The 25,899-nt window shown below is 39.6% G+C and overlaps 1 protein-coding gene across 2 annotated transcripts in view; it reads right to left on the bottom strand.

The window, feature by feature from the left end:
• Nucleotides 1-565: 565 nt before the first annotated feature.
• PAAF1 (proteasomal ATPase associated factor 1) overlaps nt 566-25,899 on the bottom strand; it is a 30,048-nt gene continuing 4,714 nt past the window's right edge. The window contains exons 3-12 of one of the 2 annotated variants that reach the window (XM_037522947.2): nt 24,537-24,640; nt 16,603-16,692; nt 13,856-13,954; nt 13,054-13,204; nt 10,757-10,951; nt 9,645-9,736; nt 6,792-6,907; nt 4,674-4,756; nt 2,632-2,714; nt 566-1,002 (exon numbers count right to left, since the gene is read on the bottom strand). In XM_037522947.2, the coding sequence (XP_037378844.1) occupies nt 925-1,002; nt 2,632-2,714; nt 4,674-4,756; nt 6,792-6,907; nt 9,645-9,736; nt 10,757-10,951; nt 13,054-13,204; nt 13,856-13,954; nt 16,603-16,692; nt 24,537-24,640 (1,091 nt within the window). In that variant the 3' untranslated portion in view covers nt 566-924. The remainder of the gene's footprint in view (nt 1,003-2,631; nt 2,715-4,673; nt 4,757-6,791; nt 6,908-9,644; nt 9,737-10,756; nt 10,952-13,053; nt 13,205-13,855; nt 13,955-16,602; nt 16,693-24,536; nt 24,641-25,899) is intronic. The other variant, XM_054699534.1, reaches the window with a different exon arrangement.

Genomic DNA, 25,899 nt, shown 5'->3' with positions numbered 1-25,899 from the left:
CCCCACTCTGTCTCTGGTGAATCCTCTCACCTTCCTGTGCCTCTGGCCTGTACCCCAGCTCTTGTATAAAAATAAATAAATCTTTAAAAAAAAAAAATTACCTGAAGAGTTTGTTAAAATACACACTGCTGGCCACAACCACAGAATTCTGATTCAAGTTTGGGGTAGGGCCCAAGAATTTCTACTAAGTTCTCAGGTGACACTGATATGGTTGCTTCAGGGACCACATTAGGATAGCCACTGCCTTTATAATGACTGTGATTCAACTTCATCACTAGGATAGAGGCTGACCAGCCATGTCAATTTGCCTCAGGTTGTTCTGGTCTTGGCAATGGAAATTCCATGTCGGAGAAAACCTCTTAGTCTAAAGAAGACCAAGACAATTGATTATTCTACCTATGTACAAATATTTTCTATGTTGCTGCTTATGGGTTATTTACTGCTATTGCCAAGCTCTCTGTTCTCTGTGAGCAGGCTAATAGGAAGTGCCCAAGAAAGGAGTTCCATTAGCTTGATGGGCTTTTTTCTGGAGTAGGAGTAACAAATTCTTTTAAATTCAGACTCCTCCAAACATATTCTCTTTATTTGCTTCGAAGAACAGGTTTTAGTCCTCTGACACTTGTAAACATTTAACACAACTGATATGAGATCAAACTACAAGCATCCATATCCTTGCCTTGTGTTGCAGGAATGAGTTTAAAGAAGTTGAGGCAAATGCAGTGAGCACAAGTAATCTTCTTACTTAGTCCAGAGAAGGTCTTGTCATGGAATGATAGGTCCACATGTAGCTGACTTTTGGAGACTTCCAAAAGATGCCCATGACAATAAAAGGCCATGGTCCTCAGGAAGGACTGATGATATATCTGTTCACTGGCTAGCAGGGTCCATATTTCTTATTATCTGGGGACTCCTCTTTCCAAGGGATCAGAGATCTGAGAGCTGATAGCGTCGTACAAGACCATCTCGACAGCATGTGTAGATTTGCTTCTCCCATGTGGCTACCTGGAACACAAACAAGAGTTCAGAGCTCAAAGGAAGTCTGGCACTCTCATACTAAAAAAAGACAGAGCCTTGTCACTGACTCCCATTAGTACAGTGGAGTTTGAGAAGTTTTACTGATTCCAAAGGGATGAGAAGAATTATATCCATGATATATATTTTTAAAATGGCTGGCCGAGGTCAAGGGCACTTATGACTACAAAGTAGAGAAACTAACTGGCCTAAGTGGAGAGCAAACCCATTAGTGATAGTCATGGTTTAGTGCAGAGGGTATGACCCTGGGGAGGAGATGGTCATAGATGGGCTTAGATTTGGATATCCTTGAACTTCATAAAATTGTATGCAAAGAAGTCTTTAAATATGTGTCTTTTCTTCTTCTGAGGATTTAATCAAAGAAGCTGGAGACTAAGAGAAGGTTAAGAACTATTAATTTAGCAGAAATACCATGAGTTCTGGTTAATCTCAGGTTTGCTAAGATGTAGCTGCATGACCTATGGCAACCTTGTCAACCAATCAGGGCCCAGTTTACTCACTTATAAAATGGAAGTAATATGTTAGTTCACACTGTAGAACACAATACAGGAATTTTTTTTTAATGAAGAGGATTATACGCATCTGTCTGAAAAGAGTTCTAAGATGTTAAATAAAAAAAGCATAGGATAATACATACAGAATTGTCCCAATTATGTACAAAGATGAAATTATATTATCTACATAAATGCATAAGCACAGAAATAAGTGCACATTCTCCAAAAATTGTCTTGAAAGATATATGCCAAGCTGTTAATATTAGTTACTCCTGGAAAGAAAAATGGAACTAACAAGGTCTAAAAGGAGACTTTTAAGTCTATAAGACATTATTTGAATATTTATAAATATGCATTAATTGTAATACTTTATAAAAATAGAAATAATAATATCTACACCTCAAGGAATGTTAACATGATTAAGTGAGATAATATATGTAAAACATACAGCACTGGTCAATAAATATTATTTCCTCTTTCATTTTTCTCTTTCTACTCTGATCAAATGAGACAATCAGTCTTGAATTTTTAAATAAAGATAACAACAATCATGATGATAGCTAATATTTACAGAACATTTTAAATTTATAAAGAGCTTTCATATGCATTATTTCACTATTATCCCCATTTTACTGATGAATTGACAGATTGGGGAGGTGAAGTGATTTTTCCAGTATCTAACATATGCCATTTCTTTCAAATAAATACTTATTGGCATGTGTTTATCTTTTTTGATTCCGGGTACCCTGTAGTGGTGATACCTGATAGGGAGAATACTAAGGTTATCACAATTAAAAAATTAAATTTTAAATTATTTTTAAAAATGCTTACTGAGCAAAAACAAAATGTTGAATTAGTTTACTAGAAAATCCAAACATGTTTAATATAAACAAAATAGTAGGACCTCAGAGCAAAACTGGTATAGTGACCTATAAGAATTTCCTCAAATAAGTAAGTCATTTGTGATTCAAAATTCTGACTTCTTTGACAGCACCCCTAAGTTTTTAATCACCACTAACGACCACAAAAAGACTGAATTCAGTCATGTCAGCTATAGATCCCAGGTGAGAATCACCCAGGCCTGGTCCCTGCTCCGGCCTTATACCTTGTAAACAGGGTCACAGTCCGCCCCAGTGAGCTCAATAACATAGTCTAAGTCTTGCTGGACAATGAAACAGCTTCCATCACCTAAAAGGCAGAAAGAAAATTTAAATAACTTAAGAGAAAACTGCATACAAAGGAGTTGTTTTTATTTTTTAATTATTTTTAAAAATTTTTATACATATTTCACATCAATCATTCCTTTTTGTACAATGTGTGCTTTCTTCTCTCAAGTGTAGGCCCTATAAAATTCCTACCACCAATTCACCTGTGCACCATCACCATAGTCCCTTGTGCTCTTGCCTCCCATTTTGATCCCTCTCCTTCACCCTCCCCTGCAGAGTATCTCTGATTTATAGTTGCCTGTTAATTTTGTTCTTTATTATAATTTTTTTTCCTGATCCCTTATTTGGTTTACCTACATTCCTCCTATAAGTGAAACCATCCGGTATTTTTCTTTTTCTTTCTGACTTATTTCACTGAGTATGATCCCTTCCAGCTCCATCCATGTTGCTGCAAATTGCATGAGTTTATCTTTTTTGATTGCTGAGTAATAGTCCATTGTGTATATGTACCGCATCTTCTTAATCCAGTCATCTATTTTGGAGCATTTGGGTTGTTTTCGTATCTTATCTATTGTAAATAGTGCTGCTATAATCATAGGGGTGCAGGTATCCTTTTGAATTAATGTTTTTGTGTCCACAAAGGAGTTGTTTTTAAAAAATTTCAATATTTTGATTCATCTCTGGACATCACTAACCTTTTATAAATAAGACTGTCCTAAGATGCAGAATGGCAAACAGGTCTCATTATTTGAGCCAAATAAGATGACCTATAAAGGTTACCATGAATGCTGACTTGGAGAGAATTTGTTTTTTATTTTAAAGATTTATTTATTTATGCATACAAGAGCTGGGTACAGGCCAGAGGTGCAGGGGGTGAGAGGACTCACCAGACAGAGTGGGGAACAGAACAGGCAGACTGACTGAAGTACACTGCTGAGTGGAGCAGCAGATGAGACAGGAGAGGTCTGCTGTGTCATGTGGGTAGCTCCTTGGCTGGGGATCAAACTCAGATAGTGGCTGCAGATAGCTTCATAGGTTGCGTTTTTTTTTTTTTTAGAGGCATGTTTTTATTTATTTATTTGTTTGTTTGTTTGTTTTGTTTATACATGCACTGGGTACAGTCAGAGAATTCACCAGAGCCAGAGCGGGGAGCAGAGCAGGCAGAAGGACCAAAGTACACTGCTGAGGGGAGCAGCGGGCGGCAGGAGAGGTCTGCGCGCCATGCGGGACCCTCCTCTGGTGGCTGGGGAGCAGCTGGGGATCGAACCGGCACCTCAGAGGCCGCGGGCAGCTTTGCAACCCAGTGCTCAACCGCTGCGCCTCCGGGGAGGCCCCCATAGGTTGCGTTTTAACCACTTGAGCCACCAGGGAGGCCCTGACTTGGAGAGAATTTGAACATCAAGTATAAGAAGCTCAGTAGAAAGAAGGGTTGTTCTGGTTAGGAATACCTGCCAAGGACACAGAGCAAGCAACTGCAGTCTCATATTATTTGCAAACTTACCCTATTTGCAAACATTTTTAACAGCTAATTTGCCTATATATTTTCTTTAAGAAAATCTATGCTCCCCAATTATTCTTGAATCTATAAATTTGAGCACATACATTAGGAAAAGGAAAGTTATACCAAAAAAATAAAAGTATATCTAATTTTCAAATTTAGTTACTCTCAAAAGGGCATTGACAGGACCTTCCTGGTGGCGCAAGGGGTTAAGATGCAACCTATGAAGCTATCCGCAGCCTCTGCAGCAAGAGGTTGATCCCCCGGCCGGCCAGGGAGTTACCCACATGGTGCAGCAGACCTCTCCTGATGCACCCGCTGCTCCCCTCAGCAGTGTACTTCGGCCAATCTGCCTATTCTGTTCCCCACTCTGTCTCTGGTGAATCCTCTCACCCTCCACACCTCTAGCCTGTACTCCAGTTCTTGCATAAATAAATAAATCTTTTAAAAAAAAAATTTCTCTCAAATGGGCCCTGGACCTACCTTGGTTAGCAATGAATCCATCTCTGAAACTTAGCAAGGACAGAACTGGAGCTCCTGATCTGTGGATGACTTGTACTGGAACCCTAGGATTTAGAGTAAAAAGTGAAATTTCATGTTTTTCTTCAACAGCAATATTTGATTATATTCAACATGTAATATTTACTAGATAAAAGCAAACAGGACAAATGTGGACAGAGATAAACAAACATATGTATTATTTTTTTTCCAGGCAAGATCTTTAACTGGCAGACAAAGAAAATCCATTCAAAACCACCATGGAGTGAATCTAAACACGTAATTGAGCCTAGAAAACCAAGTCACCACCAATATCTTCAGTTTTTTAGGGGAGGCCTAACAAGAGTTTAAAATATCAATGTTAATAACATATTATTTTTTACTTATAGACAAAATTATGACTGGTTATGAAATATTAAAACTGTCAGGATTCTGTAAAATGAAAGAGAAAGGTGAATGAGAAGCAATTTAAATACGTATGTAGGGCCTCCCTGGTGGTGCAGCGGTTGAGTGCTGGGTTGCGAGGCTGCCCGCGGCCTCTGCAGCGCCAGTTCAATCCCCGGCTGCTCCCCAGCCACCAGAGGAGGGTCCCGCATGGCGCGCAGACCTCTCCTGCCGCCCGCTGCTCCCCTCAGCAGTATACTTCGGTCCTTCTGCCTGCTCTGCTCCCCGCTCTGGCTCTGGTGAATTCTCTCACCCTCCTGTGCTTCTGACTATGACCAGTGCTTGTATAAATAAATAAAAATAAAGTTATTTATTTTTTTTTTTTTTAAGATTTATTTATTTATTTATTTATGCAAGCACTGGGTACAGTCAGAAGCGCCAGAGGGTGAGAGAATTCACCAGAGCCAAAGCAGGGAGCAGAGCAGGCAGAAGGACCAAGGTCAGACCTCACTGAGCAAGCATCTGTCTTCCTGTCTGACATTAGTTTTCACCACTGCCCCACCTACAATGTACATGTCATATTAAACTACATGAGAGGGGCCTCCCCTGGTGGCGCAGTGGTTGAGCGCTGGGCTGTGAAGCTGCCCGCAGCCTCTGCAGCGCTGGCTCCATCCCTGGGCACCGGCGAGGGTCCCACACAGTGCGGTGCGCAGACCTCTCCTGCCACGCCAGCTGCTCCCCTCAGCAGTGTACTTAGTCGCTCTGCCTGTTCTCTTCTCCGCTCTGCCTCTGAATTCTCTTACCCTCCCGCACTTCTGACTGTACCCAGTGCTTGTATAAATAAATAAATAAATCTATTTAAAAAAAATTTAAAAAATAAAAATAAAAATAAAATAAACTACATGAGAGACTCCTGGAAGTGCCACACTTTTACATGCTTTCATGCTTCCACAGAGTCTAGTCTACCAAGTGCAGGTGCTTCTCAGCTTTAACTGCTACCATCCTACTAAATAAGACCAGCCCTGGAGAAGTAGTCTCACCTTTTCCCTCCCCCTCAGTGCTTCCTCAAATTCCAGTTATAGCCACAGCAGACTACTGATCACACTGAATGACAATTACTTGTCCATCTTATTAAGAGACTCCAAGTGTCTCACAGGCAGAGTATGTATCTTTTAATCTTGTTTTTCAGTGCTCTGCATAAAGCTTGGTCCCCAAAGTCATTCAATAAACATCAGTTGAACAAAGGAAGGAAAAGGATAGTAGAAATTGCTAAACCCTGGGAGAAAAAGGTTATGTGATTATCTCTGGATGGCTTTAGGAGCAGGACAAGACCAGTTTTTAAATAGGGTGTGATCAAATTAATAAACAGAGTTGACTTACTTGAAGCAAAAGCAATCAATCTTAGACCAGAGAAAAAAATTACTGAACTCCATAAAATTAAAGGCACTACACAATATTTTAAGTAATATTTAGTTCATTACTTAAGCTTAATTTCCAAAGCAATCATTACAACAGGGCACTTATGACAGTAAAGATCGAATAACCTTTAATACGATTCTAGGAATAATAAGAATTCACACTGGAAAATCTTTACAAACGGAAAAGTACACCCTTGAGTCAATCAACAGTTATCTATACGTTAGGCTAAATTAATGTTACAGCCTACAAAAATTTCCACTTTGTAGAAGACCTACATCAAGCAACTGAATGGTGACTCACCTTGGACTCCTCACATCCAGCTGATAAATGTTTCCATCCTGTGTCCCGGCCAATAGCAAGAAGCCAGAAAGAAAAGTGCAGCAGTTGAAGGCATCTGAGCCAACAAAGTGGAACACCTGGGAACAAGCAGGAACCAAAACTGCTGTTTAAAGATTCATTTGTATCCAGAAATTATAAATAGACACCAAGAAAAAGGAAATTATACAATATTTCTACAGATATTTTCTTTCTTCCTCTTTTAAGGACTTTCTTTTTTTTTTATTTTTATATTTATTTATTTATTTATTTATTTATTTATTTATTTATTTATTTATTTTTCTTTTAAGGACTTTCAATCAAAACTAAAACTTCACCAATAACTGAGGAGGAAGCACTTGAGGAAACTGAGACTAGCTGAGGACTTATACAAAGTTTACATAATACCATACTCTGAGACAACAGTTTTCAAAATAATACTCCCCAAACATTGACTGTTGGGCCTCCCCTGGTGGCGCGGGTGGTTGAGCGCCACGCTGTGAAGCTGTCCGCAGCCTCTGCAGCAGCGGTTCCATCCTGGCCAGCCAGTGAGGGTCCCACATGGCACGGCAGACCCCTCCTCTCTCGCCTGCTGCCCCCCTCAGCAATGTATTTGTCAGTCTGCCTGTTCTGTTCCCCTTTCGGTCTCTGGTGAATCCTCTCACCCTCCCGTGGATCTGGCCTGTACCCCAGTTCTTGCATAAATAAATCAATCTTTAAAAAAATAAAAATGACTGTTGATTGTCCCATTTTTCATTACAACCCTTCACTTGAGAAACATTTGCAATTCACACACTTAAGTTTTGCTTCATAACACTTCTGCTAACCTTTTGAAGGTAGGTACTTTGTAGGAAAAGATACAAGCTTAAATAAAGTAAGGTTAAATAAAGTACTTGTAGCGGCAGAAGGGCCACAGCAGGATCTCTATGATCCGAGCAGACGGGTGAAGGAGTGCTGGAGCCTTCAGTGACTTTCACAGGCTTTTATTGGGATTTTACTGGGTACACAGCAGGTGGGGGTGGGCGGGGGGCGGGAGGCTGGCAGGCCTCCTAGCCCCCAGGGAGTCTTCACTCTTTCTGGGCTCTCTAGCTTGTTCTGGCCTCTCTCACTCTGCTGTTTTGCTCTCTGCTTACATCCCCGTGATGCCACCCTTATAAGCCCAGTCTCTCAGCCCAGGTGTTCCCACTTATTTATGCCCATACCCTACTCCGGATGCCGGTCATCAGACATGCATTCAGGACTGCAGGGATCCATCATCAATCCTGATGGTGGGAGGGCAGAAAAGCCTGATACTTTACTTACCCTACAGTACTACAATTTAAAGAACTACAATTCTCCCCAGGTACCCAAAAAAAGAAATTATCAGATTTTTATTTAGTGCTGTAGCTCAAACTGATCAGCTCTCTCTCAAATGTTCCCAAAAAGGAAAGAAAAACAAACAGCTTTCCTCCCTAGACTGCCCACCTGTGTCTATGCAGGTATCTCTTGCGTAAACCTTCCAAAGGCAGCTCTCCTGCCCATCCGTGACTATGCAGATGTTTCTTTTCACCAACCTTTTCCCTTTGCAAAGCAGCAGCAGCAGCAGTTCTAGACTGCCCACCTGTGTCTATGTAAGCGCATCTTTTAAGAAACTTGTCCCTTTTAGAGGCAGCTTTCCTGCCCATTTGTGTCTGTGAAAGCATCTTCTTCTCCTTTCCTTTTTTTTTTTTTTTTTAATTATTTATTTGTTTGTTTGTTTGTTTATACATGCACTGGGTACAGTCAGAAGCGCGGGAGGGTGAGAGAATTCACCAGAGCCAGAGCAGGGAGCAGACCAGGCAGAAGGTCCGAAGCACACTGCTGAGGGGAGCAGTGGGCAGCAGGAGAGGTCTGCGCGCCATGTGGGACCCTCCTCCGGTGGCTGGGGAGCAGCCGGGGATCGAACCGGCGCTGCAGAGGCTGCAGGCAGCTTCGCAACCCAGCGCTCAACCGCTGCGCCACCGGGGAGGCCCTCCTTTCCTTTTTTAATATAATAAACCTGCCCTTTTGGATATTAAAAAAAAGGAAATAAAACAAAAACTCCTGATTTCCTTTTGGAAGTAAAAGTTAGTATGGAGACATAGAGAGCATACACAATATTATAAAAAATAGTGATGTTCCTGGAACAAATTTTGAAAATGGAGACATCACCAACATAAGGAAGTAACAAGATGAAATGAAAATACAAAGCCTGTGGGCAAATCAAATCATGAAAGTTGTCTGGATGATGATGACAGGAGCCTGAAAGAAATTTAAAAATCTAATCCAAGAAAGTCAGAGTTTAATTAAGAGCATAGTCTGCTATGAAGGATGAAGGAAGAAAATTCAACTAATTCTTCTACAAAAGATGTTCTAGTTCATGAATTGAGAGCCCTGAGTGTGAGTGTCCTTTACTCAGAATTTCTTTGTTACTTTAGAGGTAGAAAGAAATCTATACAACCTCATCAATTTACATATAGCACAGTAAGGCCTAGAGGAAAAGTCACTTAACAAAGGTCACAAAGCAGTAAAGGATTTAATCCTCTCACATAATCCTACAAGGTAGGTCCCACTATGACCATTTTAGTGATAAGGAAACTGTGGCTCAAAGATGTTAAATAACTTGTCCAATGTCACAGCCATTAAGTGGAAGAGCTGGGATTTAAATGTTGCCCTCACTCTCAATCCAAACCATTACACTGTACCACCTTCATTTATGCAACGTCCTAAAATGGTGAACACTGAGAGCAAGTAGAAATGTTTCAAAAACAATTTTCAAAGAATCAGAGTGACTCAGGTTAACCCCAAAGTTCAAAGGAACCACTTAAAGCAATCACTTACTGGCTGTCTACTCTGTAGTCCTAAGCACTGAAGCGTCTTATCTTCCCGGGCCAACAGCAGCATTTTTGACTCTGTTCCAACCTCCCGTTCACCTGCAGAACAGAAGAACTTTGTTAATAACAGGTGAGGCTAATATGCTAGCAGTACCAGAAAGCAGACACTGATGGTGATTGACTGACTATAATTTGTTAATAATTCACTTACAAAAAACATCTATTGTGTTTTATATCTTGACAGTGGTATTGTTTATATGACTATACACTTGTCAAAATTCACAGAACTGCACAATTAGAAATGATAACTTTTACTATGTAGGAGACTGACATGATTTGATTTATGATTTTAAATGACCACAATGGCTGCTCTGAGGAGAATGGATTACAGGAGAATAGTGCATGCAATGATGTCAGATTGGGCCAGGGTGCTGACAGGAGAAAAATGAGATTAGGAAGGAGAGGGAGAAGTGGAAAAAGAATACAAGTTGCCTTATTAGGACCTTTATCATCCTGACTCACCAGAGCTATTCAATTTATTTCCCAAGAGCACTACTCTTTCTCCAACCGCTGACCTAGAAGCATTATCTTTTCCCCCAACATTCAATTTCACTTCCAAGCTGTACAATGCAAACTATCACTATCCTTACCCCGCTACCCTATTTCTCATCTATAATAAGCTACAACCCCATTTTCTTGCAAAAAACAATTATATTTGCATTAAGAATCACTATGCAATCTCAGCCCAAATTTTACTATTCTCTGTTTTATGTGCATTAATCTCTTCACTAAGTTATATTATACTGGGAGATCCCATACTTCCCAAAACTAACAATGATGTAAACCAATAGGACTTCAATAAAAATTAAAAAAAAAAAAAGTTTTCTCCCCACTAAGTAAATATTATATTTACTAAAATGTGACTTCTGTGATGCTGATGTAAACTTAATTTGCAGATTCCAAAGCAACAGAAACAGTAGGCATGAAATAAATACTAACCTTAATGGTGAAAACAGAAATACTAGCTACAGAGCAGGAAAGGATAAGAAAGAAAAGGAGAAACTAAGGCAAACACTGAAGGGGCCTAAGAAAACAAGTCCACTATTGTTACCAACTTACTGGGCACATGCTCGGGTGAGCCGAGGTTTATGGAGTTGTCAGCAGCACCTACAGCCACTCCATTGACGGAAGAGCCACAGTCTGCAAGCACTCCCAGGCAGGCTGAGCGCCCACAATCCCAAAGTCGTGCTGTTCCATCTCGAGAACCAGATACTACATTCCTCCCCCGATCAACAATGGCTGTATCCAGGATACCTGGCAAGAAGCGGGGGAAAAAGACCCTAAGATGGAGTGCATAGTAGAGGAACTACAAGGGCAGAGAAGATGGAAGTGCATAAATTACTCCATTCCTTCCCAGACACATACTATAAATATGTGCTATTGGCTGGGTATGTTCACAAGCTAGAAAAAAAAGAAATCGGTAGAAGAGAGTCCCTACTTCCCAACAGTTCTAAGACTAACTGTGAGAGACAGCTATGGAAAAGCAGCAATGGATTTATTTTTTAGTGGAGTGTTCCAGAGCAGTCATTTTCAAGTTTTTGAAATGGCTTTAAATCTTATTCTTTTTTTAAGATTTATTTTTATTTAGTTATGCATATAAGAACTGATGTACAGGCCAGAGGTGTGGGGGTGGGGGGGTGAGAGGATTCACCAGAGACAGAGAGTGGGGAGCAGAACAGGCAGACTGACTGAAATACACTGCGGAGGGAAGCAGCGGGCAAGACAGGAGAGGTCTGCTGCGCCATGTGGGCCACCTCCCTGGCTGGGGATTGAACTCGTGCTGCAGTGGTTGCAGATAGCTTCATAGTGCTGCATCTTAACCCCTTGCACCATCAGGGAGACCCTGTTAATGTATTTAATGCCACTGGTTAGGAAGATGTCAATGGTATTAACTGTGCACAAATTTCAAGTAATACTCAGCAAAGAGTGGCCATCTAGAATGTTTTTCTTTTTTATAAAAGTATAATCACCCTCTCTCTAAGAAAATATTACTTGCAATATAGAGGTATCTGGTCTGGGTCTCTACACTCTTAGATCACAATACAAGGAAAGAGGAGTCCTATAGGAGAAGGAACTTATGAGAAATTACTTTAGAAAGAAGCTTTAAAAGTAGCAAGAATATCTTTGTAAAACAGTAGCTAAGCCAGATGCCACAAAGGCTTTAGATATCTAACCAAACAGATTCAAGTCAGCAACATGTAAACCATCATGTAAAAGCATTTGCCGGGCCTCCCCGGTGGCGCAGCGGTTGAGTGCTGGGTTGCGAAGCTGCCCGCAGCCTCTGCAGCGCCGGTTCGATCCCCGGCTGCTCCCCGGCCACTGGAGGAGGATCCCACATGGCGCGCAGACCCCTCCTGCCGCCCGAAGACCTCTCCTGCCGCCCGCTGCTCCCCTCAGCAGTGTACCTCAGTCCTTCTGCCTGCTCTGCTCCCCGCTCTGGCTCTGGTGAATTCTCTCATCCTCCTGCGTTTCTGACTGTACCCAGTGCTTGTATAAATAAATAAATAGGGCCTCCCCTCGCCCGCTGCTCCCCTCAGCAGTGTACTTCAGTCCTTCTGCCTGCTCTGCTCCCCGCTCTGGCTCTGGTGAATTCTCTCACCCTCCCGCGCTTCTGACTGTACCCAGCGCATGTATAAACAAAAACAAACAAACAAATAAATAAATAAATAAATAAACATGCCTCTATAAAAAAAAAAATTAAAAATAAATAAATAAATAAATCTTTAAAAAAAAAAAAAAAAAGAATCTTAAAAAAAAAAAAATAAATGGTCTCACTCATAGCAGGAATCTAGAAAACTTAAATAAGGGACCAGGAAAATGAATATAAGAAAGTGAAAATCAAAATCAACAAAAAACTATGAACCAGAGACACTTTTTGGGGGGTGGAGGGCGGGAGGGGAAGGATTGGGGTCAGAATGGGGCATTTGCAATTGTATGGGGGAATATAAAAATAAAATTTAATATTTAAAAAAAATAAATAAATAAATAAATAAAAAAATAAAAGCATTTGCCTTCAAGAAAAGATTCAGCCTCACTGGCTGACAATAGCTTGATAGTGCTGTGTCTTTAATCCCTGCGCCACTTTCTATCTTTTTTATCTAGCGTATGAGTAGATTTTTGTCACCTTAGCAATTGTGAAAAAAACTATTTGTGTAAGGCAATTAGCTAGCTTTAGATGGCAATAACAAGAGAGATTAGCAAAGAAATATCCAGTCCTTGTGCAAATAGTAGGTCATCTAAATGACTAGTTAAGATGAATTATTTATGTTCTGGTAGATAACTAGCTTCCATATCTTTTTGGTTATTCATCTCTGAGGATCATTAGAGAAGAATTTTGGAGAAATCACCCTTTGTACCTCCTTTGTGACCCTTGAAGTTCACCACGCAGTTAGCATCTTCAGCTGACCAGATCTTCAGCTGGGCATCCATTCCCCCACTCAGAACCACAAGGCCTGATGGGAAAAACCTGCAACAATTCACATCAAACACATGTCCTTCCAATACTCTCTGGGGAAAAAAAAAAAAAAATTCCATGCTGGTTCTCTTGTCCATCCTTTGATGTTATCTTACCTCCCCATATTGTTGGTCCCACATATGAGATATCTACATGCTACACCTACATGCTGGGTATTAAAAGTAAGGAGATCCAAAAGATCTCCTTAGCTCATTTGTCTACCAGGCAGTGTTCTAAGAGTGTTAAACACCCTCTCCTGGACTTTGGCTACAGATGTGGATATAAACTTTATGGCTCTCCCAGCCATCCCAATGTCTAGTTCTATGTCTAAGAAGCGAAGGAGATTTGACTCTTTCACTCACCTCTTCTTAAAACCCTCTGTATACATGTTGGAGGGCTTAGCCATATATTCACTGTAATCGCTTAGCTACTGTGTTTTAGAAACCAATCACTAAAGGCAGTTCATACCATCTTCTCACAGGGGGCCCACTCACTTAGACAGCTCCCCCACTGTTCACCTCCAATTTGTTCTAGCAAATAACCAAGCTCAAGGGTGGACCTCAGATGAACAAATGGGGGAAGAAAGATCAAGTACAATGGGCCTGTATTTTTAGAATGGGCCAATCTTCCTTTGATGATAAAGTGCAAGGTTTCTCAGGCCATCCTTTATGTATAAGACCCTAAAGTAGATCCAAATACTTTACTCTGAGTTCTCCATTGGAAGCCTGCCAGATCTTCATGCTTCCATCAGTACTAGAAGATACACCAAGGCCTCCTCCACTGGAAATATCCAGGCATGTAATCTGTTTAAAAGACAAAATAACCAGTATTACAAATAATGAAATGCTTGTATTCTCCTGAGATATGTTATAAATTTCCCTCATTTCACCCTCCACCAAGACTTCTTTAAGCTGTGCTTCTCAGAACAAAGGACATGTTTCATTTGGAGGATGAGTTATCATTAATAATCTCCCAACAAGGCTAGAACCAATACCTTTTATGTCACCAAACAAATAAAACTTTCTTGTAATCTATAATCTCCTGCTTCAGCTAAAAGTTTTCCCTATCGTTTCCATCTTTTGCTCTTTTATTTTAAAATTAAGATATCTCCACCAAGTCTTAGGAAATCACTTACACAAAAGATGCACCAAAAGGATTCAAGGAAAAGCAAAGATGCTTCCAACTGATTACTTTACATTCCCTCTGTAAAATCCTAATTGTATGTGTGTGTATTTCAAAATAAATAACAATTTTTACTTTATTATAATTAGTCTTTTTCCTGGTCCCTTATTTAGGTTTTCTGAATTCCTGCTATGAGTGAGACCATCCAGTATTTTTCTTTTTCTTTCTGGCTTATTTCACTGAGCATGATCCTTTCCAGCTTCATCCACGTTGCTGCAAATTGCATGAGTTTATCTTTTTTGATTGCTGAGTGGAAATCAAAATCAACAAGTAACTATAAACCAGAGACACACTACGGGGGGTGGGAGGGTAGAAGGGAATAGGATCAAAACAAGGGTGTTGGGAATTGTATGGGGACTATAACCAAGATGAAAATGTATACACTGTGCAAAAATGAAAAATGTAAAAAATATATAAAATTAAAAAAAAATTAATAACAATTCTCAGATTCACTTACACAGTTCCAGCATTAACAATTATTTCAAGTGTAACCCATGATCAAAATATCGTATCTTTCAGACACATACATATATACCCATTTTATTAAAAAACATCCACTTGTTGGGCCTCCCCTGGTGGCATAGGCAGTTAAGCGCAGTGCTGTGAAGCAGTCCGCAGCCTCTGCAGCACCAGTTTGATCCCGGCCAGCAGGTGAGGGTCCCACATGCTGTGCCAGACCTCTCCTGATTCGCCCACTGCTCCCCTCAGCAGTATATTTCGTCAGTCTGCCTGTTCTATTCCCCATTCTGTCTCTGGTGAATCCTCTCACTCCCAGCGCATCTGGCCTGTACCCTGGTTCTTGTATAAATAAATAAATAAAAATCCACTTACAAATATTTCAGAAAGTAGGACTTAAATATATAATCCCAGACATATTCCAATCCACAATTAATCCCATATAACCTAAATTATTAAGGAAAAAAGAAAGAACTTTGGCTTTAATTATTCAACCTTCTTTTGCTTTGTTCTATGCTAAGCCACAATGAGTAGGTTTGGCAGGAACTAAAGAAGACACTTTCCTCAGTATTTTGATTCCTCAGAATAAAAGGACTGTTAACTTAATTGTGAATCTTTCAATTTTAAATATTATAACAAATAACATTTACATCACGCTTTATCATTTATAAAACATTTCAGGTACATTCTATCATTTGATTCTCATAATAATTCTGTTCCTAGTTTCCCTTTTCTGGGTGCTGGGGACACAAAGATAAATCCCACAAGTCTGTGTCTCTAGTCTGCTCTTACCTATTATGCTGTGTAATTATAAGTGAATATAAATAAAATCATGGCCTATCCTAAGCAGACTCCAAGGGCAATTACCGTAAAGTAGTAAATTAACAGTTTTTATTACAAAGAAATAGTAAATATGCCAAAGGATATAAAAAACAAACTTAACTATATAAACAATTAGCTAGAAAAAACTATGTATACAGCAAAGAGTCAATACCTTTAATGTTAGAAGAGTTCTTATGAATAAAAACAATTCATACCTAAAAAGGGCAAATGACATAAAGAATGGCCAACAAATACACAAAAAAGGGGATCAATTCATGCATAATAAAATAAAATACCATCTCTCAATTAATAAGATGCAACAAATTAAAAAAATTCTAATATCCAGTACTGGCAGAACATGTCAAGTCAGATTGGTACAAAAGCAATAGAATAAAGCATCTATCACTCGATAGGATCTAATAATAGGTCAGTTAATCAAAAAATTCACTTAAATTACATCACAAAATATATACTAATTTTACAAATATTTTTATGATGAAATCCATCAATATTTACATTTTTTTTTATTTTTTAAAAGGTACCACACAATAAGTGGAAGGTTTTATTATAATCAGTTTATCTACCTATTTCCCACTTCTTAAAAATTCATGGTACTTGAAAGGGCTTTATCATAAACACCTTTGAAACTATTCCTCTAAATGCTGAATTTGGAACAGACATATGGACAGTGGCATACTATGCAAACACCAGCTACTATTATCATTGTTCAAAAGTAGGTAGATAGCTCAGCTAAAGCATACACAAGGAAATTTTATACAATTCCTTTAAGTTTATCAGTGAGTGGATTTGTACACATACACTGTGAATCCAAGTACCAGTTTTGCCAAACATACACACTTCATCAGCTGTTTTACAATCCAAAGTAAATGAAAGACACATTAATTATCAGTGTTTATAGCAGTAAATAGGCAGATAAAAGGAAAAAGCAACCTACCATTAAATTTTCTCCTAATTTTATCAAAATACTTACACTCTTTGTATGAATTCTGGAAAAAGTAGTGTATGGTGCCAAAAACTTCGAAGATGCATTTTCCTTTGGACATAAAATATGAATGCTTTTCTAAACAGAGAGGAAAAGATGAAATCCATCAGTAAAGCCCTTCCAAGGGAGTCAAAACCTCTTTAGGACAACAGAAAATTCACATTTTGAAAATAGCCTTTTCTAATCTTCCTCCTCCAGCCCACAAAACTATCACTCCCTACAGAACAGCAGTGCTTTTACTGTAAGAGGGCTGCAATGTAATTTGGTGTCACTGAGATGCCATTTTCTTTTTATGCTGAAGTAAAAGTAAACTTAATTGTCCCATAGGAGACAAACCAACAATAAGATACAACTTAAAAAAAAAAAAAAAAAAAAAAGAGGGGCCTCCCTGGTGGCCTACGGGTTAAAGACTCAGCACTATGAAGCTATGGCCAGCCACTGAAGCACAAGGTCGATTCCCAGCCAGGGAGCTAACCCACATGGAGCAGCCGATCTCTCCTGTCTTGCCTGCTGCTTCCCTCAGCAGTGTAATTCAGTACATTTGCCTGTTCTGCTCCCCACTCTGTCTCTGGTGAATCCTCTCATACACACCCCTGCACCTCTGGCCTACATCCCAGTTCTTGTGTGCATAAATAAATACATCTTAAAAAAAAAAAAAAGAGCATTACTTTCTAGAAGAAAATCTAATACTGATATTCTCAATCAGCAAAACAGACAAGGAACAGGATCAACACATTAGTCCCTAAGAGATGTGAGGAAATAGCACCAGCCCCTCTGCCTAAGAACTAGAGACTAGTCTAAAAGTAAATTTGCTGCCTAATAGAACTTTCAGGAAAAAATGTTATTGACATGACATCTACAGTTACCAGAGAAAACTAGTAAAAGTATGTTATGATATACTCACATAGTGCACAGGCCTTGTTCAGGTGCCCATTCCCACAATCTAAACTGAGTGTATGTGTTCATAGACTGGTCATCATCACATAGCTGTATTATGTTTCCCCATGTGTTCTGCCTATTCACTACAACATGTCTTTCAGCTACTACAGCAAGATAACACTTGTGACATAGTAGGCTAAAGGTAGCCTTTGTAACCATTTAAAGTAAGTATGATAGTGTTTCAAGTTAGCATGTGCAGAGATATAAAAGGCTTGGTAATCCTGAAGGATTCTTGCACAATGACAGTATTCTAACTGGCCCAATAGCAACTACCACCACCTATGCATATATCTCCTATACACACAGGAGCTATACTCACCAAATAGCCCCTAACCTGTTATCTCGCCTGCAACAATATTTCAATGTTTCTGGAAATTCTACAGAACAATGAAAATGCCTTCAATAGTCAAGATTTTCTGACCCTTTTTATAAGGCTATTCTATGGACAAAAAACAGGTCCTCACAGTTCATTAAAAAAAGGGTTTTTTTAATATTGCGTTCATTATTGTAACAATATCTTATCACTGAAAAAAAAATCTATATAGTCTTATTACAGGTCTTCTACTCCTTCAAAAAGACAATTAGAATAGCTGTACAAACAGTATTTTCTTAGCCAGCACATCCATGCCTCACTGTCTGTAGTTTTTCATGAATGAGTTTGCTTCTGACCACATGACAAAGCCCATATAAATATAAGAAAGTTGACCTGGATTTGAAACTGCCTCCTGTACCCAAAACAAAAGCATCAGCTAAATTCTCCTGGCTAAACATTCATACCAGGAAGGATACAAGAAGCTCTGAGGGCTTAGTGCTCATACCTCTATAAGAACTGGGTTTGCTCTCAGAAAACTTAATGTCTTTGGGACTAATTTTGTGAAAGATTTCAAGAGTCAGTGGTTTTCTCCTGTTTGTCAATCCTACTAAATCAATTTTAAATCCATAAATATAGTATGGAGGAAGAAAAATATTGAACTACCTCCCAATGTCAGCAACAGAGGATCCCACTATTAATGAAAACAGTTTAAAGAAAAGCTGCAAAAGATATCAAAACAGACAAAATTCAGGGGGGTAAGTATAGAATTTCACATTAAGATAAAATTTAATGTGAAATTTATTTTACCCTCCAGGGTTAGTAATTTAAGCATAATGACATATCTACTCTTTAACAGAACAAGGTAGCAACAACAAATAGCAAAGTGACTCACTGCAGTCAGGAAACAAATGAATACTCAACCATAAGCATTTACTGTCTGACCCAGCAGGTACACAGCAGCAATTTGCAATGATGTTGGAAGATATAAGGATTATATCAGGGTCTGAGAACAAAGGAAGAAAGGAAGTCAGCACCCAGGCTGGATGGATATACTGGTGAAATACCTGGGGAAAATGTATGCTTGCAAGGTGATGTTATACTTGAATAGAAGTGGAGTACACAGTCTAACTAGCCCTGATTTTTAGAGTTAATTGACCTCTCTAGTCTGTTTGCTTATCTGTAAAATACAAGTTTAAAATGTCAATCTCACAGGATTGTTATGATAAATAACAATAACTCACTTTTGTAACATTTCACAGTTTGATTCATATGCAGACCCATTCCCCACTAACTGGCCTGTGAGGCAGAATATTACCTCTGCTTGACACAGAACGAAACTGAGGCTTAAGGAAATTTGTCAAAAAAGCATTTCACAAAATTCATTTACTTAAAAAGCCTCAACAAAGAAAGCATAGAGGAAATATGCATCAACATAATAAAGGTCATATATGACAAACCCAAAATAAAGGTCATATATGCCATATATGACATAATACTCAAACGTGAAAAGCTAAATGCTTTCTCTCTAGGATCAGGAAGAAGACAAGGATGCCTATTCTTATCAATTTTATTCAACATAATATGGATGTCTCCTGGTCCAGGATCGAACTCATTCTGCAGTAGCTGGTGATCACTTGATAGCACTGAGATTTTAACCCTTGCAACACCAGGGAGGCCCCCTGAATCAGTATCTTATACCACACACAAAAATCAACTCCAACTGGATTAGAGACTTGCAAATAAGACTTGAAATTGTAACAGGGTAGTCCCCAGAAAAGGGGGTGGTTCCAGGTTTCCTGCCCCACCCAAATGGAGGGTGGAGCTGAGCAGGAAGAGAAGCTGCAGAGGAAACTGAGGGAGGAAGCAGGATGGAGCCAGAAGGAGACCTGGAGGAGGCACATGGAGCCTAGAGACACGTGAAGAAACTGCGCTTGTCTTTTGGTCGTGGCCTGGGTGACACAGATGTGGGTGAGACCCGTGGGGAGGTGACAATGGCAGCTTTTATCTTGATTTTGATTTTGCTCTTTTCCTTCCGGGCTTGTCCGGTTGTTTCTGACCCTTTTCTGTGGGTCCCCACTGGAAGATGCTTTAGACTTATGGCAGGCTTTGGGGCCTTGCTCTGGGCCAATCCCACATGGATGGACTTTTACCCATGAGGGGACAGGTAACTTTGGGTACTTAATTTAGAAACTAGATTCTTTGCCTTTCCTGTATTGTTTCTTAGTTTTATTAAAGTTCCTTCCCATTAAAGTCTCCTATGTTTTTGTGTTGATCCGGCAGATGGCAGAACCCATTTAGAATAGGCAGTTTTGCAGGGTTTGGGGTGCCCCTCTCCCTGTCCTGTAACAGATTCATAAAACTCCTAGGAGAAAATACAGACTGTTCCTCACATGAGTCTTGGCTATGACTTTTTTAAATCCAACACCAAAAGCAAAGGCAACAAAAGCAAAAATAAGTGAGAGGGACTATATCAAATTAAAGTTTATGTACACAGTGGAGAAATAAATATATGGTGCCTTGATGGTGGGAGAGATACAGTGACCACACTTGAAGGAAGAAATGCTACACTGTAAAAAAAAAATAACAAGGATGTAAAATAATGGTACTTCATTAAAAAGTTTCTGCACAGAAACAAAGTGACCTAGTGAGTGGGAAAAAAAATATTTGTAAATCATATATCTGAAAAGGTTTTCATATCGAAAATATACATTATACAACACAGTAACAAAAAATCCAATTTAAAAATGAATAGGTTTGGGGCCTCCCTGGTGGTGAGGGGTTAAATCTCACCACTACAAGCTATTGGCAAACACTGCAGCACCAATTCAATCCCCAGCAGGTGAGATAACCCACATGGCGGCAGCAGACCTCTCCTAACTGGCCCACTGCTCCCCTCAGCAGTTTATTTCAGTCAGTCTGCCTGTTCTGCTCCCCACTCTGTCTCTGGTGAATCCTCTCAACCCGCCCCCACCCCCACATCTCTGGCCTGTACCCCAGCTCTTGTATGCATAAATAAATAAATCTTTAGAAATAAAAATAAAAAAAATGAACAGGTCTGAATAGACATTTTCCAAAAAAATACAAATGGCCAAAAGGTACATGAAAAAGATGCTCAACATCATTAACTAGGGAAATGCAAATCAAAATCACAATGAGTAATCACCTCACACCAACTAGAATGGCTATTATCATAAAGACAAAAAATAACAAATGTTGGCAAGGATGTGGAGAAAAGCGGAATCCTGGTGCTCTGTTGGTGGGACTGTAAATTTGTATAGCCATTACAGAAAACAGTATGGAGGTTCTTCAAAGAATTAAAAATAGAACTACCATATGATCCAGCACTTTCACTTCTGGTTACTTATCCAAAGAAAACAAAAAACACTGGGGCCTCAGTGGTGGTACAAGGGGTTCTCAGCATTGGGCCTCCCTGGTGGCACAAGGGGTTAAGATGCAACCTATGAAGCTATCTGCAGCCACTGCAGCACGAGTTCGATCCATGGTTAGGGAGCTACCTACATGGTGCAGCAGACCTCTCCTGACTTGCCCACTGATCCCCTCAGCAGTGTATTTCAGTCAGTCTGCCTGTTCTGTTCCCCTCTGTCTCTGGTGAATCCTCTAACCCCCCCGCACCTCTGGCCTGTACCCCAGTTCTTGTATGTATACATAAATCTTTAAAAAAAAAAGGGGGGCGGTTCTCAGCATTATGAAGCTATCACCAGCCACTGCAGCATAAGTTCGATCCCTGGCAAGGGAGCTGACCCACATGACGCAGTAGATCTCAACTGTTTAGCCCAATGCTCCCCCTCAGCAGTGTATTTCAGTCGATCTGCCTGATCTGCTTCCTACTCTGTCTCTGATGAATCCTCACCCCCTTCCCATCCCCACACCTCTGGCCTACACCCCAGTTCTTGTATGCATAAATAAATAAAATTAAAAAAAAAGAAAACAAAAAACACTAACTAACTTGAAAATACATATACATCACCAAGCTCAATGCAGTATTATTTATAATAGCCAAGATATGGAAACAACCTAAGTTGGGGATTGATGGCTAAAGAAATTGTGGATATATATGGAATGATTACTCAGTTATAAAAAGGAATGAGAAGTGCGCATCTGTGACAACATGGATGGACTTCAAGGGCATAAAGCTAAGTAAAATAAGTCAGACAGAGAAAAACAAAATACTGTATGATTTCTTTTATAAGTGGAATCTAAAAATACACAAAGCTTATAGATATGCAGAATAGATTGGTGGTTGCCAAAGGTTGAGGTGGGAGGTAGAAGAAATGGGTGAAGGGTTTCAAAAGGTAAAAAAACAATCAAAAACCAACCACAGTGGGAGATGGGAAGAAAAAAATAACAACCCAGGCCTGCATGAGTACAATGTACCCATTCCACTTTTCTGTACTACTTATAATGCAACACAAGGGATGTGGGGCACACACAGGCTAACTCAACTACCAACATTCACTAAACAGTCACTGAGCACATATTAGATGAACAATCAATAGCTCCCACCCTCAAGAGGATTCTAAGACCTCCCAGATACACAGAATGGGAAGTATGAATTTAAATGTGCTAATTTAACCTGATTAAAAAGACATCCCCACATACATACATGTGTCACATGCACAAATACACACACCCCCCCACAGCAGATAGGCACACTTCTTTTCAAGAGATGAAAATTAGGGGCCTCCATGGTGGTTCAAGGGTTAAAGTCTCAGTGCTATCAAGCTATCACCAGCCACGTCAACTTGATTTCAATCCCCAGCCAGGGAGCCAACCCACATGGCACAGTAGACTGTCCTGTCTCACCTGCTGCTCCCCTCAACAGTGTATTTCAGGAAATCCACCTGTTCTGCTCCCCACTCTGTCTCTGGTGAATCCTTTCAGCCCCCTACTTTCCACCCCACCCCCCATACCTCTGGCCTAGAGCCCGTTCTTATATGCATAAAGAAATAAAAATAAACCTTTTTTTTTAAAAAAAAAAAAGAGATGAAATTAGTAAGAACAGAACAGGGATGTAGGCAAAAAGGAGAAAGGTATGAAGAATTTACCCCAAATTTGTGAAAGGGTTCTATTTTTATTTGCAATGTTTTTTAAAAAAAGAAGTATTAGTGTGAGCACCGCATCCACTGACTTTCAGAGAACCATGATAGCCTGATGGTGAAAGAGATGCAGAGCAATGTGGACAGAATATGACCAAGTTTCCTTAAAAACAAACTTAAAAATCCCAACTTATGTGAGTGCCTGTGCCTGTACAGACAGACAGACAGATACACACACACACACACACACACACACACACACAACACACACACATATGGAGAGAAAGGGAGATCTGAGCTAGGAAAATGTATCAAAGGATAACGGGGGGGGGGTTAAAATGGAAAAAAACGTAACAAAAAATAAAGTATTCTCTATTCTTATCAGTAAAATGAAGAAGAAAAAAAGAATGAGAAAAGAAGCCAGATCATGGGTTCTGTGACATTTAGTTTGGCCATTTATTCATCTCAAACACTAATGAGAAAAACTACTAAGTACTACTTTTGTAGGTGTTCACCAAGGCCTAGCCAGACACATAACAAAGCTCTGCTGTCCAGTACGCTAGGTGCTAGCCACATTAGGCTACAGAGTCCTGGAAGTATGACAAAGGTAAATGAGGAACTAAATGTTTGTTTTATTTAACTTAAAGTTTATTTTAAAAAGTGACACTTGATTCAAAAAATTAAAATATAACCAATAAAAGCTGATATTTGATTTAATTATGGGAAACTTTTTTTTTTAAGATTTATTTGTTTATTTATTTATACAAGCACTGGGTACAGTCAGAAGCGCAGGAGGGTGAGAGAATTCTCTAGAGCCAGAGCGGGGAGCAGAGCAGGCAGAAGGACCGAAGTACACTGCTGAGGGGAGCAGCGGGCGGCAGGAGAGGTCTGCGCGCCACGCGGGACCCTCCTCCGGTGGCCGGGGAGCAGCCGGGGATCGAACCGGCGCTGCAGAGGCTGCGGGCAGCTTCGCAACCCAGCACTCAACCGCTGCGCCACCAGGGAGGCCCATGGGAAACATTTTTTAAGTATGCTTGGAACTACTTGGGACTTGGGTATATGAATCTATATTCTCTATTATAAATCTTATAGAACCTAAATATATATCAAGTATTTCTAATAAAAAATTAAAGACTGAATTGAGACGTACTGTAGTGATACACAAGATCTCTAAAACTTAAGTTGTAAATTATTCAGCATATAACAGTGAATAGCTGCAAATTCAGTAAATGGGTATAAAATGTCTCTAACAATTATTTAATATTAATTATAGGTTGAAAAAATATTTTAGACATATTGGATTAAATAAAATACATTATTAAATTAGATTTATCTGTTTATTCTTACCTGTTTTAGGTAACTATCAGAAATTTTTAAATTGTATATGTGGCTCATATCTACTGGACAGTGGTATAAGGGGAAAAGTTTGACTGCATCTAAAAGTATCTGTAACTAAAAAAGAATAAGAAAACTCTTGACATCCAATGACAGTAAGACCTATGACTATTATACAAATGAAAGGAAAATGACACTGACAGACAGATAATACATAAATATTTATAGCAGATATAGGTACTACCATAGTTTTGGACAAGATGCCATTAAAAACCTACCTTGTTTATTTCATTCACAATGAATCCTTCCGAAGCTATAACCTCTGGGATGCCATCTAGACCAATTCCTTGACAAGTTAGGCTGCCATACAAAGTTGGTTTCCCTATATAGCACAAAAGAAGTACGTCTCAAAAATAATAAAAATTCAACATTTTTCTTCTTAAAGATCCAATTCAGGGATCTGTAGAGATGGCAGAAAATTGACTCATGTAAGAGAAGCAAGTGTTTATATTAAATGTGAGATGAAATGGAAAAAGCACTAGCCTAAGTGAAACTAATTTGGGAGGAAATCTATTCAAAAGCTAAAAGCCAAGAACAAAGATTTAGGAATATAATACAGTACTTGGATACTATAGTGAAAGCTATGAGAGTGATCTTAACCTCAGTTTTAATGTCTGTGAGATGAAATTCTTCCAGGATGAAAAGATGAATATCAACATGTATATATGCATTTATCCACAATACATACAAATAAACAGCAAAGACGGAAGGTTACATAATCTGGAAAATTTGGTTAAACAGAACACTGCTTTTGTAGTATTATGGGCTAAAAAAGATACTATCTACATACATAGAGGGACAGTAGTTTAAAATGTTCTGTTCTTCTGTACCTTATATATACACTTCTGTAACAACCCATAACATACTACATTTCTGACCTCCTCTCTAGACTGTGAAGTCCTTGAATTCAGAAACTAGCAAGGTGCTACAAATTATTCATTAATAACTACTACACAAAACAAATTCTAGGAATAAGCGTGAAGCAGGAGTCATCATGGATTCTCTAGGAAGTTCCTAGAGAGGATGGGGTTGAATAGGACTGTGAAAAGGTAAGAACCAGCTAAGTAGAACTTAAGGGAAATTCCCTTAATAATTACAACTCAGGGCCTCCCTGGTGGTGCAAGGGGTTAAGTGTCAGCACTATCAACGATCCAGCCTCTGCAGCATGAGTTCCATCCCTGGCCGACCAGGGAGCTACCCACATGGCACAGCAGACCATTCCTGTCTGGACTGCTGCTCCCCTCAGCAGTGCATTTCAGTCAGTCTCAGTTAGTCTGCCTGTTCTGTTCCCCACTCTGTCTCTAGTGAATCCTCTCGCCCCCCGCACCTCTGGCCTATACCCCAGTTCTTGTATGCATAAATAAATAAAATCTTATTTAAAAAAAAAGAAAGAAAAAGTAGTTGAAGGATATTAATATGGGAATTCACAGGTGGGGCAGAAGTTTGAATGACAGAAGATGTAGCAAAGAAGCTTTAAACAAGGAAGTAGGGGCCTCCCCGGTGGCGCAGTGGTTGAGCGCTGGGTTGCAAGGCTGCCCGCAGCCTCTGCAGCACCTGTTCGATCCCCGGCTGCTCCCGGAC

The sequence above is a fragment of the Talpa occidentalis genome, unplaced genomic scaffold, assembly GCF_014898055.3.
Source record: "Talpa occidentalis isolate TD23 unplaced genomic scaffold, MPIMG_talOcc4v2.1 talOcc4.3, whole genome shotgun sequence".
Taxonomy (NCBI): Eukaryota; Metazoa; Chordata; class Mammalia; order Eulipotyphla; family Talpidae; genus Talpa; species Talpa occidentalis.
The sequence above is the reverse complement of the archived record's forward strand: the minus strand, read 5'-3'. Positions and strand labels throughout refer to the sequence as shown.